At 45.7% G+C, this 14,965-nt stretch overlaps 1 protein-coding gene across 12 annotated transcripts in view; it reads left to right on the top strand.

The window, feature by feature from the left end:
* The window catches only part of MAP2K5 (mitogen-activated protein kinase kinase 5), a 186,522-nt gene extending 180,220 nt beyond the window's left edge, over positions 1–6,302 (top strand). For all 12 annotated transcript variants that reach the window (XR_010590925.1, XM_065559171.1, XM_065559162.1 and 9 more), the window contains one exon: positions 5,656–6,302. Coding sequence is in view for 11 of the 12 variants with exons in the window: in XM_065559171.1 (XP_065415243.1) it covers positions 5,656–5,760 (105 nt within the window). In the remaining variant the exon portion in view is untranslated. The remainder of the gene's footprint in view (positions 1–5,655) is intronic.
* Positions 6,303–14,965: the final 8,663 nt, after the last annotated feature.

Here is a 14,965-nt window from a genome sequence, read left to right as displayed (position 1 = left end):
TATATAGTCAAGACCAGAACAAATGTATTTCTAACAGCTGGGGGGGGGGGGGGTGAAAGGAAAAAGAAATCCATATGAACGGTGCCTTTACAGTTGTGTGCTTAAATGTTGTCCCCTCTTTCTCTAGACTTCCCGTAGCTTTGAACTGTGAGCCACCATGACCAAAAGATGTAACTGAAAGATCTAGAATCAATCACCGAAAAAATCTAGTCACATTCTCTTCTCTCAGTGGGCCATTTTCTGACCAATTACTGTACAGAAGAACACATGCATCTGCACAGATGAAAGGTTGAGAGCTCCTTGACCAGTGTAGGTTGCTGTGTACAGTCTAGAATGGCTAGAGGTTAAGCAGTGTAGTGGCAATAATTGAATATTTGGGGAGAACATCTATTTCTGCAGCATTTGTGAAGAATAAACTCAGGAAGAGTGATTGAAAGGGCAGATAGCAGCTGCGCACCATTTCCAAGGCCTTAAATTAAGGGCTTGCAGTATGAACCCTTGTGAAAAGCACTGAACATCTGAGGAGCGGAAAGCAAGTTATTTGAACTGATGAATTTAAATCTGAAACCTGAATTCACACAAGAGTCATGTTTAAGTCTCTGGTTTGAAGCCACTCTGGTCATTAAGGAGCAGATCCTCAACTGAGCTGTGGAATTACCCCAGCTGGGGATCCGGCCTTCAGTTTCAGACCGTTACAGCAGTTCCACAGTTGTAGTTGAAGGCACTCTCATTCTAAAGTCTCTGTGTAAAGGAGAACATTGACTAGTAAGTAGAGAAGGGGATAGACCAGGATACCTGGGTTCTGTTTCACCTCTGTTTCACTGCAGGGGAAATGGGAATTAAGTGTTGCCTGTGTCGTTCCCTGGATTCTAGACAGCGTTCCCCGGGATCCTGGTGTCGTTCGCCGGCTGCCCGGCACAGACCTATGGAGGCGCATCGCCAGTCCCCAGAGTCCTGGCACCGGTCCCTGGAGCGGCGGGATCGATCTCCAAGCTCACAGCACCGCTCCAGAGAGTCCAGATGCCGGTCCCCAGAGTCCTGTCACCAGTTCACCGGTACGGATCCCCACGGGCAAAGTGTTGATCCCCTGTACCAGGACGTCAATCCTCTTGCTCCAGATTCACGGAGTGGCACAGCTCTCAAAGCGTGAGGCGTCGATCGCCAGGTCACTGGAGGCATGGCACTAGGATCTGTCTTCCTGGTACAGGTCACCGGTAGAGACCCACGGAGAGGGCCGACAGGATCAGGGTAGACGGGCGGCATTGGCATTGTCCTGGTCTCCCAGACCTGTCTCTCCCTCCTCAGGCTCAGAGAGTGAGAAGGAAGATCTACCAGCAGTCCAGGGCCACCCACCGAGAACATCAACATTCCCATCAGGACCACCAGTGTTCACATGTCCCCAAAGTCAATGGCCAGCTTCCTGGCAGCTCTGGAACCTCTGGGCGTTTCCCCAGGTTGTAGGCACCTGATAAATAGAGAAATACAAGAACAAGGTGTGGAAACTACTTCCATGAACAATTAGGTTTACAATGGTGATTCGCGTTAGGAGTGCAACTTCTAGTCTATTCGAACTAAAGGACAAAATTCTTTCCTGGGATAGTTGCTGTGAAATGCAGTTAAATCATGGGACGAATGCCTTAGAAGGGTGCACCTGGCTGTATAACCTAGAAGAGGCGTTCATTGCCTTGTAAGCAGTACTATGCTCGACCTATGCAACATAGTCTTTGTGCTAGGAGGCTGTGTCTAAGACCTTCCTAACTACTGGTTTTTGCTAGCAAAATTAGGCCAGCTGGTGTGTATGGGAGATAACTTTGTTGAAACCATTCATAAAGCTATTTGCGATTCAGTAGCAGCTTGGGCATGAAAAGTGACCTGGGTGGGTGGTCAATGATAAAACTACCTGCTAGGTCTGGTCTCACTAGGTACAGGGATATAGACAAGAAGGTATAGAGCATCAGTCTGCAGAAACTGATGTTGATGCTGTTAAGTGGACCCGTAAAAGTATCTCTTATCTAGTTCCAAAGTGTGCTGCATTTTCATGCCGGTGGGAGATTGTCTTTAAATCTCCCTTTTGTTAATGTTCCTCTACCTCCTCATCTGATCATTATTAGATGGTGGGCACACTTGCTCTCTCCTGGCCCCCACCTGCTTGTCCCACTTTTGTATCCACCTGCTCTTCATGTCCTTTCCCCTTTATCTATTACATCTCCATCTTCTCTTGAGGAGTTTGTGGACCATGTTACTTCAACCCTCACCATTTTAATTGTGGGAATTGGCCCTCTGAGAATGAAGGAAATGAGAGCTGGCTCCCACTGACTATTGATGAGGTTAGCTTGATTATTCAGTGTCTTTGTGTTACCTCTTGCCCTGTTGTTTCACACTTTCCCACAGAAGTGTATAGCAAAGCTCAAACTGCGAGCGTTCTCTTCAGAAATGCAGGCCCAGCAGGGTGCCGGCTTCCTACCTTTTAGAAGCCTGTATCTGGCCATGTGCAGAACTCACGAGAGATTGAGCTGCGAACTCTGTTCCCCACCACCAGCCATGGCCTCTGTGCTCCTGATATATTTTCCTCAGCCAGCATGTGAAGCTGGTTCAAAGGTCCCTTAGTTCAGCAGAACCTGATCTGATCCTGACTGCAAAGTGACAGCATGCCCAAGGTGAGCCATGCTGCCTTCCTCCTGGTGTATCTCCTGCCTCTTTCCGACCATCCCCAGGGGACTGGTACCATCTGTGAACTGGAATAACACACTCCGTGTAGGGAGAGCTGCTCTTCACGTTCAGAGTTTGGGTCATGCCAGCCGTTGTTCTGCCCCCTTTTTCCAGAAAGTTTCTGAGTTTCCAGAAAACATGTGAAGCTGCTGGAACATGCCGTATTGGCTGCCGTGTCCAGACTGCTGGTGTGTCTAACTGGAGCTGCTGTGTTTTCTTTCCCTTTTGCTTCTGTCCTGAATCTGAGTTTGGCCCTTGCTGTGTAGGATCAAAGAAGCTCCGTCTCCAAGGCTGTCAGTCGGGCACCTCTCCTCAGCACTAAAAATTCACTTCAGGGAAACAAACTCACTGTAGTTCTGGGATTAGTTGTTGACCACTCAGTCCGTGTCCCCGTCCCCAATGCCAGGTTCTGTCGTGTTCAGTCTCATCACTCTCCTGAAGTGTCCAATTCCTTGAGCAAAGAGGCTGCTTCCATCCCATCCGAAATGGTTGCACTGGGAAGGTGGTTGAGAGAGGAGTGGCTGGTCCCCAGGGACTTCCAGAAGGGCTCTCTGCACATTTCATTCTTTTAGGACGTTTAGCCCAGCTTCCGATCAGCTCCTAGCCTTGAAACTGCTCTGATGAGCAGCAGCGTATTGCTTATCCTCCATATTTTCTGTCGAGACTGGGCATATTTTATTCTTGTAGCTTTTGATGTTGCTGGCCCTGACCTTTGGAGTGTTTTATTGCTTTTACCTGGTGCTGTTAGCATTAGCAGCATTCTGTTTATCCCAGGGCTTCCTCATGATCCATCGTAGCCCAAGTTACTCCCCGTTTTCCCAAAACACCCTATTAGACCCTTTCTTGTTCTCAGCATGCCTGCTGCCATTAAGCAAAACTGTTTGTGCCTCTGCTTGACACTGTCCTGTGTACACTGATGATTTCCACAAGTACTTCAGACCTCTCGTGAAATCTGCAGGGAATCTCTGGATTAGACCGTTGTTGGTTTCTTGGATTAATATGGTGAAAACTGAGCTGCTTCTGATTGATTCAGTGCAGAGGTTTTCCTGGTGGTGGTTTTGTCTGGCAGCTATTCTCTCGCTTTCATTTGTGCACGTGGGATACCGGGTGTCTGTGGATTTTTATTTGTTTGAGGTGCGCAGTAAGATACTTTGCTGCCACCTCCAGAACTGTCACCAGATTGAGACATGAGCAGCCTAGGCTGGCTGCTGAACCCTTACTCCGGGTCTTTCTTTCACCCTGAAGTGCTCTTGCAGTTTATTTGCAGCTCCCCTAGATACAATTCTTCAGTGTCTGCAGCTGCTACCGAATTCACAGGCTAGAATGCACTAGGGATGTAAGTTCTTCCATCGCCCCCTTCAGTAGCTTCTGATAAAGCTGGGAGTTGATATTTTAGGGTTTTCTTAGTTATACTTATATGAGCTTTTCATTCCTTTGGCAACAGCTCACCTCAACCTCCAAATGACTTCATTCAACCTCCACATGACTTGAATCCAGTGTGTGTGTGTGTGTGTGTGTGTGTGTGTGTGTGTGTGTGTTCGAACCTCAGCTTCTACATCTTATTCTGCAAACTGTCTTCCTGTGTGTGCCAGTGGCCTTTGTTCTCTTGTGTGTTAGAACTTGGGACTCAAGGACCAAGTCAGAAGAAAACTCACTATTTTATATTTAGATTTTATTGGAAATTTGCACAGCACCCGGAGCTAATACATGTTCCAGGGGCTAGGTCACACAGTGAGTTAAGGCACCAGCGTTCTATGTCTATAGAGCAAGGACACATGTGTAAATCACAGAATCATAGAACTGGAAGGGACCTCGAGAGGTCATCTAGTCCAGTCCCCTGCACTCAAGGCAGGACCAAGTATTATCTAGACCATCCCTGACGTGTTTGTCCAATCTGCTCTTAAAAATCCCCAATGATGGAGATTCTACAACCTCCCTAGGTCATTTATTCCAGTGCTTAACCACTCTGACAGGAAGTTTTTCCTAATGTCCAACCTAAACTGCCCTTGCTGCAATTTAAGTCCATTGCTTCTTGTCCTGTCCTCCGAGGTTAAGAAGAACAATTTTTCTCCCTCCTCCTTGTAACAACTTTTTTATGTACCCAAAAACTGTTATTTCCCCTCTGTCTTCTCTTCTCCAGACTAAACAAACCCAGTGTTTTCAATCTTCCCTCATAGGTCATGTTTTCTAGACCTGTAATTATTTTTGTTGCTCTTCTCTGGACTCTCTCCAATTTGTCCACACCTTTCCTGAAATGTGGCACCCAGAACTGGACACACTACTCCAGTTGAGGCCTAATCAGTGCGGAGTAGAGCGGAAGAATTACTTCTCATATCTTGCTTACAACACTCCTGCTAATGCATCCCAGAATGATGTTCCCTTTTTTGGTAACAGTGTTACACTGCTGACTCATATTTAGCATGTGATCCACTATGACCCCCGGATCCCTTTCCGCAGTGCTCCTTCCTAGGCAGGCTTGTCTTTTAGATTGTAAGCTCTTTGGGGCAGAGACTCATTTAACTCATGCCTAGCACAATGGGGCCCAACCTGCCTGAGGCCGCTAGGCACTCCCACAGTATAAATGTTAAAAAAAATAATAAACTGAAAATCTCTCTCCCTACTACCAGAGTGTTTATCCTGTACCACAGCAAGACAAGAGGCTGTAAGAGTCAAAGAAAAATAATCAGGCAGTGGTTACATCCAGACGTACTCAGACATTGGGAGAAGAGATGGGACATTCATTAGCAGTGTCTCGTTATTAGATTTGACTGGAAAAAGCTGTTAGTTCCCATGGTGTGTTTATATTGTTCTAGGAACATTTCCAAAACTAAGAAGCTAACGAGATTCTGATTTATTTTTCGGGAAATTTAAAAGAAAAAAAGTTGACTCTGAAAAGCAGAGAGACTCGACTATCGTGGCTAAATCTGTTTCTCTCCCATTTCCCAGGGCCACCCATTCATCATGCAGTACAATGATGGGAATGCTGAAGTGGTCTCCATGTGGGTGTGCAGGATGCTGGAGGAGAGACGGTCTCACCAGGGCCCTCAGTGAGCAGCAAGGAAGCACAGCAGGGGTGAGGTGAAAAAGAACCCGGGACTAGCAAAAGGAAAACCAGCCCCACGTCGCACTGTCAAGAGAGATGGCATATTTCACTGAAAAAATATTTTTAGAAGCATCAACAAAACCTTTCAGGATATTTGCTGCTTCTTTTTCTGACTTTAGGGCATTTTCTCCACACATTTCCTTTGTTGCTGACTGATTTAATGTCCTCAAATTGTCTTCAATCAAAGTGTACACAGCCTTAAAGCATCTATAGTATATATATATTTTGTTATTGAGTGTACTGTATATTTCTTGGCTCCAGACTATTTTTTAACCCTTAGTCTTTTGCTCTTGTAAAAATGACACGTTGACTGTACAACGAAGTTTCTACGCAAGTATAGACTGTCTTTGGCCGCAGACATCAAGGATGTGTTCGGGGGTTTTTTTAATTGTATTTGTTGAATAAAACACGACGCTGGCATTCACCATCCTTATGAGAGGTGAAGGTGTCAGCTTGGAAGAATAAAAATGCCTCAAGTGTATCAACAGTCCTGCTGTGCAAATGTCATGGATTTTATTTGTGGCTATTGCAGGGTAAAACTCCAACATGGGATCAAATCCTGCCTTTGAAGGCACTGGGAACCATACTTGTATCCCTGGGCAAATTGAGCTGTTAGCTTGATTAACATGCTATCTCTCTACGGTATAGTTTCCAATAATCTGCCCTGTATCATCTTAAATGTCCCAAGTCATAGGGCTTCAGTCACCTCCAGTGGGCAATTCTATCCCAACCTAAAGTCTATTCCTGGACATAGCTCCTGTGCACACTGTAATCCAAACACTGTCTTCTCCACACCCCTGGTCAGCTCCTTCCCAATTTCCCGATACCCCAGCCTGCTCTACCCCATCCCCCACCAGAACAGTGTCCCCAGACCCAGCAGCTGCAGTCTCTCCAGAAGTTGAGAAGGGAGTTTGCAGTGGCTGGAAGAAAGATCAGTGTTGTGGTCTGGGAAGGTAGGGCAGAGCCTGGGACGGCGGGATAAGTGGTTTCAGAGGAGTGGGCGTTTGAAGAAGTGTTGTGCTGAGGGAGGTGAAGTCCCCTTGCAGAATTGTCTCCCAGTAATGGACACCTCGTCACTTGGGACATTTGACAGGAGGCTGATCAAACCACTGGGAAATGTCCTGAACAATCCCGCACAGGGCCCCAGTGGGCTGGAGAAAAACCAAGGAGTTCTAAGAGCCTTCTATCGCCACCTTACCGAACATACGAACATGAAGTGTTGTTTGTATTAAACTGGTCATGGCTAGATTGGCATTATTCTAACAGGTTAAAAATTGGAAAATCAAAAAAAAATTGCCTTTAGTCCATTTTAACGTATTATAAGGTTCCTGGGAGACCTTTTGAATAAATAATATAAGCAAATAGACTGTTTCATGAGTGTTGGTGGTGTGTAGAAATCCTGTAAAGCGGAGGATAAGCTGAGAATCCTGCATAAACTCGTTGTGTAATTGAAAACACACACGCTGCTCGCTGATAGATGTAAACTTGGGGCATTCCGCACCATTCAGATGCCTCCCATCCTGCCATTTTGCTTTAAAAGCATTTCTTGGCATTCCTGAAAATGTAGAAATGGTAATTAACTCCTCTGTTCCTTTAGTCATCCCTTTCCCATAGTGCAACATTTGAATATTGTTATTCTTTGTATCCTAGTAGCTCCTAGCAGACCCAAGCTGAACCCTGTTGTGTTAGGCGCTATACAAAAAAGTGATGAAAACACAGGCCCTGCCCCAGCGAGCTGACAACCTAGGTTTTTGACAAGATCCAACAGCACTGTGGGGGTTGGGTGGACAAGGTATTAAAAGTAGCACCTCGGAGTTTTGCATCATAAGAAGTAGGCTTGGCAGATTTCAGTTGTTATAATTTTGACTGATATTGATGTTTTTAAGCATTTTTTTCTATTTTGATCTATTTAAATCTTCACAGTTGCAATATATTATGAGTTGTCAGACTATGGGGGGGGGGGCTGACAGTAGTTACTAAATGACAGTAGATGCTGAGATTCCAAACATTGTTAAAGCTTTATAACCATTAAATCACAAATTGTCAACATCACATGTCAAAATATACAAAGGAAATAGCCTGAAATCACACTCCACTGAATTCTCCAGCTGCATTTTTCTTACTTTGCCTAGCTGTAAATTTCTATTATCGATGGGAATGTATTGTCGTTGGGCTGTGTGTGTACAGTGAATTGGATGTTTATCAACATTTACCGATGACGATCTAATCCTCCCAACCCCGATAATAAGCAGTATCCCCAGACTGCCACATGCCTGTCCCTCGTCGAATGGTAAAGCTCATTGTTACATGAAATGTTCTGTAGGCATCACGCAGCAGTCAGTCTCTTTATAGACCTAGTACAAATATGGTATATTATGCCCTACTTTTTCATTACTACTATTTAAAGAACAAGAGCGATCACGTTGACTGTTACCTCAAAGGAAAGCTGAATAATTACCGTAGATATAGTGTGTGCTTCTTATGACTATGGTTCCAGTTTACATTTTCACAACAGATTGGCTCATCTTTAATCAATCTTTATATTAAAATGCTAGTTCTAAAAACACACTCACTCCGTTCACATTAATGCATAGAGAAGGCTCTTAAAAGAAGGACGCAGAGTGTTTTATTATAATAAATTAAGCATGTATGCTGGTGTTTTCTTGTGCTAAAACTAAAATGTCACTAGAAGAACTGAAGTGGATAATAATAGATGAAGCCCCTTGTAGTGAAAAATTTCTGCTGAACAATTGCAAATCCTAAATGTTACTTTGGAGGTAGTCTGGAAAATACTTTGTTTCCTTCCTTGGAGGTATCATTTATCTTGTTTTGAAGTATAGAGATTGCAGGCATGAACTTATAGACTAAAGTTTGTCTTAATTGCTCCGGTGTCACAACCTTCCTGGCAGATAACAGTACAATGAATGAGTCAATGTGACCAATACCTTCAGGTCCTTTTTCTAAAGTGAGACAAATTTCTTTCCTTTGAGCCAACCAGCCTATAGGCAGCTCTTTCGTTTATTTATCTCCCAACAGTTTACATTAGCTTGCTCTGGATAAAAAGTCTCTCTCAGATTTAGTTAAAAAGTCAGTAAAAACAAGGCTTTTTCTCTTGCTTTCATCTGGGGCAGTGGGGAGGATTTCAACCTGCACATTCATACTTCTGATATTAACTGATGTAACTTTGAAAAGTCTCGTTGTCAACACTGACAGATAGTGTTATGTTTCTTTGAGATTTGTCATTAACCTTGCAGTCTTTCTGGTTATACTTAAGCAACCTGACAATAATTGTGGAAGTCTTGGATCATTGTCCTCTTTCCCTCTCCAGATCCTTGAATTCAGTGTTTCCCCAAATAACATGGGGGACTGGAGTAGATACAAAGAATTGGTAATAGTATATGGAACTACTCACTTATGAGACACTCCTTCCTGTCTGACCCACTATGGGGAGTTGCTGAAAGCTGTTCCCATCCCGGTGGCTGTGGAATGGCCTATAGGAAAGGAGTAAAGTCCTCAGAGACGCATGTCTATTTCACAAAGCACCACCACAACTGATCTCTGCAGAGATACCCAGGATTGAATAGGCATAGGGACTTGATTCCCCTCTCACCTTAATGATGGGCCTTCTAGATTACGACAGAGGAAGTATGGTGTAGTGGTTATGACCTTAGCTAGCACTCCAATGACTTGAGTTCTTTTCCCTGCTGTACCTCAGACTTTTTGACATTGGGCAAGTACTTAAGCCATGTCTACACTACAGCCTCTGCAGCTGTAGCGCCCTAATGTAGATGCTTCCTACATCGATAGAGTGGGGGGTTTCTATTGATGCAGTTAATCCAGCTCTGTGAGAGGCAGTAGCTAGATCGCCAGAAGAATCCTTCCATCAACTGAGCAGCGTCTATGCCGGGTGTTAGGTCAGTCTAACTACGGCGCGCAGGATGCAACATTGAGCAATGTAGCTAGGCTGATCTAAGTCTTTAGGTGTAGACCAGGCCTGAGTGTCTCTCTGCCTCGGTTCCCCATTGATAAAAATGGGGAGAACAGTCCTTCCCTGTTCCTGTTGTGAAGATACATCCATTAAAGTTTGATAAAGCCATTAATGATTGTGAGGCACTCAGGTACGACAGCACCATGTAAGTCGCCTCGACAGAAGGAACGAGGCACGTTCTCAGCACTGAGGGAAATTTGTGCTGCTGCTATATTTGTTCTATTAAACTGAGAATGAAATCCAGTCTCTGGCACTTCTCACACATACATAATTAGAAATTACTTTGATATTCCTGCTGCTAAGCAAATTAGCCCAAAGCAGCAACGCCTTCAAAACTTCAATTTAACTTCATCTCTCCCTCCACTCTAACGAAAAGGAGATGACGAACATGCAGTTAGCTTCCCCTGCTCTCCTCCCTGTCAGGTGGGCTGGAAATGTTGAATGTTCTAAGGGGTCAGGCTTAACGCCATTCAGACTCCAGTTCTGCACCCTTTCATTCCTGCCATGACTTTATGAAACCTGGATTGTGACCCAAGTTCCAAATTATAAGAGATCTGTCATGTGAAAGCAGAAATGTTTGGAACAAGTTCAGCACCATCACAACCTCCAGCAGTTCATCCCTCTCCTCAGAAGATACCAAAAGAGTCCATCAGAAGTAATCTAAAGAATTAAAAGAAAACCTATGGAATGTGTGCACCGGTTTCTTGCACAACCATAGGAAGGAAGGAAACGGCATCTAGGTGCTTATCCCACAAAACGACTAAATCAGGATTTCAACACAAAACGTGCAACACTTTTATTCAGGTATATCTGTCTCAAATCGCTGTAATAACCCAAATTTGTCATTCCATCCATAGCTGGTCACTGTTAGAACCAGTTGAAAGTGAGAGAAAAAATTCCACCCAAAAAAAAAAAAAAAAAAAACCAAATCCAGAAAAGAAGATGATAGTAGAAATGTTTACTCTTTTTTTAATCAGATTTTCAGATGTTATGTTTTTCATACCAGCTGTAGTCATTACCAGCCAAAGCTAATCCTCTGAGGGAAACTAGCATTAGTTTTATCTTAAATGCATTGATATTTGCAGTACAGAATTAGAAAATACTTGAGTTTCTTGTATTCCTTAACAAACTCTGTCCTGCTGTCAGTTTTCCAAAGGCAAAGTGTCATTCTTTGTTTGCTCACTAATAGCTTGCAAGGCTCTTTGTGCGTGCGTTTATTGGCAAAGAAAACAGAATTGGGGAAATACACCAAGCAGTTGTTTCACAAATGCAGGAACGCCACCTGCCAGGGAAATGCCCCCTTTTACTTCCTATGCTCACTTTTTCTTAAGTGACAAGTAATGACCAATAATGTGCTAGCATTGATAACTGAGCAGTCACTAAAAAAAGTCACTGCAGAGCTTTTCAGCTTAGCATGCACTCTCTGACATTAAGAGGTTTAAACAAACTGGAAAACTGAGTCTGGTATTAAAGCGTATCTATTTTTTGAATGATGTCGCATAGCCTTCCTCCAGGGAGAGGTTACCTGTAAACCCACAAAGGAAAAGAAATTGGTCTTGGAACCTTTTGCTGCTTTATGATGGAGAAAGGAGAGCTGCAATGTTTGAAACAAAATCTGCTTGGCTTGATACATTAGGGATTCGGGTCTTGGCTGCCCTGAAAAATGCAATGGCCTTGTCTACACTCAGCAAAAATTGGAGCCATAATTCTCCATTGATAGTAGGCAGTGGTGGAAGCACTAATGTAGTCAGGGTTCAGATAGTGTCAGAGCACGGTTAGAAAACATAGTGACTGAAATGCCGGAGCTCTGTCTACATGACCGCTTTCACTGTTACTACCACGGGGGAAGCTGCACTGTACAGACCCAGTAGTTGCTAGTGTAGACACGCCCCCTGGCTGCAGTACTTATGAAATGAGAGCATTGAGAGGCAGAAGAGTGGAAGTGGAGCGTTGGAGAGTATTTCATAGGTTTTTTTTTTTTTTTTTGTTAACACCTATTCCCTTCAGTGAATAATGAACATTTTGGAGGAGGGGTGGGGTTTTGTTAATGACTCAGCATCCTTGCCCCTTCCATGGAAGTGTGTGAGATCCCCATAGGTGCAATCCAAGACCTCCAACAGGTTCTCCAGCAGAACCAAGGGAGACCAGACTTGATTTTCCTACAGTTTAAAATAAACGTGGAGGGGAAATTCCAACCGAAGCACACCATGCCAGGCCTTTCTCCATCACAACCAGACTCGGACCACCGGCAAGGGAGGGAGGGAGTCTCGGAGGATTGTACGAGGTTCCCTGGTGAGTGACCTTTCACCGCTAAAATACCAGCACAAACACTGGGCTGAAGTTAAGGCCCCTCCCATAGAAAGTTAAGTGCCTTGGAAAGCTAATGGTGCATCGAGGCCTAGGTGCAGAGATCCCTCTGTGCCCCATTCCTCCTGCATACCAACCTTCTCCTTTTCCACCCCCACCCATCCTAACTTCTACCCCAGTTCCTCAAACCCCATGCATTCTGTTTGTCTGTGGTCCTTCTGCCACCCCAGGATACACACCGTTGGAAAAGAATGAAACAAAGGGATTTTTAGGCCTCCCTTAAGTGCAAATCTCAACACATCCTTGCCTGAGCCACTGCTCCCCACACCCGCCTAGTATTCCGTCCCTATGAGAGTACATGGCCCACACTGGCCTTCCTTGGGGCCAGTAGTAAATGGGGCCAGTAGCAGAGAGGGGGGGCTTTAGAGCTCTGTTAGGGGAGTCCAGGGGTGGAGGCTGACGTGGGTTTGCTGGAAAGTGGCACCAGAACCAACAACAAAAATAGGGAGACTGTTTCCAAGTTGAATTTGTAGGGAAATCGGAACCCTTTCTTGGACTCACTTCAGCGATTGTAGGGTAATTCTACCGGCACCCAGAGATGTCTCTGCAGGCAGCAGAGTGGGAGCCCAAATCAGGCCTGTAATGAGAACTCAGTTACAACCTTAACTGTGGACCAATTACCCCTGCCCCATAAGAACGTGAAACTAGGAGTTCATTCAGACAGGGGCCTCTTCTTCCAAATGTCATTAGCTCAGCCTGTTGGCCTCTGGTGCTAAGGAAGTACAAGTCAGTGACAGATCTTTAGTAATGACCATTATTTTTGAAGGAAGTCTTTGGATGGGTCAGAATATGGTGGTGGCTTTAGAAAAGACGAACCACCCAGGGTGAGCAATCCCCATCTTTATTCCTAGAAAATGCAGCTGGACCCTGGCTGTACAGTTGCTGAAGATTTGTGCTGACTGGGGGGGGGGGTTACCTTCAGTAAAGGGTCTAGCCATAAACTACAAGTGTGCACTGAGGACAAGATTTATAGATTGAGCCTTACTGGCTAGGAAAGGCGCTTCTGTCTTACCCCAGCCACTTCCTGGTGCAGACGAGCTGGCTGTGGAATCCTGCAGCGAAAGTTCAAGGTTTATAAGTACCTGGTCAGCCCAAGAGATTTTTAATGGAAAATGGATGTTCAAGGGCTTTTAAAAGCTGTAAGGAGGAAAAACTTCTCAGCAGTTGAGACAAAAACTCCAGGCTGAGCTGACAGAGACCAGCTGGGCCAGTTCCAAGGGCAGGTGAGTGAATTTTTCTGGAAATCCAGAGTCCTTTTACTGGGGGGGGGGAGAGAAATCGCAGGCGTCTCTTTCAAGCTGCAGACGCCAACCGTTCAAACCTGCCTTTCAGCCGCAGTTCAGGGGTCTGGCTGAAGGTTTGTTTCCCTGCTCGCCGCCGCTGCGTTGAATAGCTCTTTCCCCTCCTTTCCCTTTCAGTCTGTTCGCCCAGCATCTCCCTGCCCCGGCGCAGACAGGGAGATAACCAAGAGTTAATTGCTCCTCTTAGCTTCTTTTCGCTCAGTCTGGCGGGTGAGGTCTGGAAGGCGCTGTTTTAACCTAATCAATAAAGGCTTGTCTATTGATCGTGTAAATTTCATTTTGCTACATCACTTACCACCAACCAGCGTCTTCCATGGAGAGAAATTAGGCAGATTTAGAGGCGGTGGGGCGCCCCTGCGTGTAGCCAAGTGCTCGGGGAGCCGCAGCCCCGTTCCCTGCTGCCGGGGCTGAAGTTTCTCTGGGAAGGAAGTTCCCGGGGCCGGCGGAGTGCTTTGATGTGTTCAGTGTTTCTGGGCTCGGCGAGGGCTGTAAATACATCTGGGCCACGGGAATCGAATAATTCCAGGGCCTTAGTGCGGCGGCCAATTCTCCAGGCATCGCTGGCTTTGGGGAAATCCAGGCCGGCGCTGGCTGGCTTGGGGGAGGATGGTTTATTACCTGGAGATGACTAATGAGCAGGGGAGTTAATGAGGGGGGGGGGATGCGCTTCACCCGGCTGTAAGATCCAGAAGCCAGAGCTCGCCTGGGTTGTAGGGGTCTGGAGCGGGCCAGGTGAGTCCGCGGCTCCTCTCTGAGCCCCTCCGGAAAACGCCTGACCCCGGGTCGCCCAGGCCCGGGGAGTCTCTCCAGTCCATTTGCCTGAGCCGCTGACCTTTGCCAACCCTATCCAAGTTGATTAGCACATCAGGTCAGACACAGGGTGCCAAGCCTGTAAACAGCCATTACCTGGATTCTGTTATCAATGTCCAGTAATTAAAATGTCACCGTTTAATTTTCGGGCCTCTCCGAGCAATCTTTTCCTAATAAAGAGTCTAATCGAAATGCTATTTTCCCCCGGAAAATGGCCGCAGTGTAGCGAGCCGGCGCGGATCGATGGAGAGAAGCCCGGATTGATCTGCCTCTAAAATTAAATTTATGGGGGTCACGGTTTTATATGGTGCTGATACAACTGTTAAATGGGGAACATTCATTTCCAATAGGAGGCGTTTATTAAACTTCCACTGAATTAGACCGCCTTGATTTATGGGGCAATCTGGCCCGCAGCCCCTCCAGGAGAGACGGGCCTGTGATGCCTTCTCTCCTCTCCTCGCAGGACACGGCTCTGTAAGTTTTAACCTACAAAATTATTCGCCAGCCTGCTTCAGAAGTAAAGGTGAGCGGGGATTCACCCGCCGCTTTGCACCAGCCAGAAATAAGCCTGTGGGGGTTGGGGGGAGGTTAAATAAATGGAGATATCCCATCTCCTAGAACTGGAAGGGACCTTGAAAGGTCATTGAGTCCAGCCCCCTGCCTTCACTAGCAGGACCAAGTACTGAT

This window comes from Chrysemys picta, chromosome 10 (assembly GCF_011386835.1).
Source record: "Chrysemys picta bellii isolate R12L10 chromosome 10, ASM1138683v2, whole genome shotgun sequence".
NCBI classification, from domain to species: Eukaryota; Metazoa; Chordata; order Testudines; family Emydidae; genus Chrysemys; species Chrysemys picta.
The sequence above is the reverse complement of the archived record's forward strand: the minus strand, read 5'-3'. Positions and strand labels throughout refer to the sequence as shown.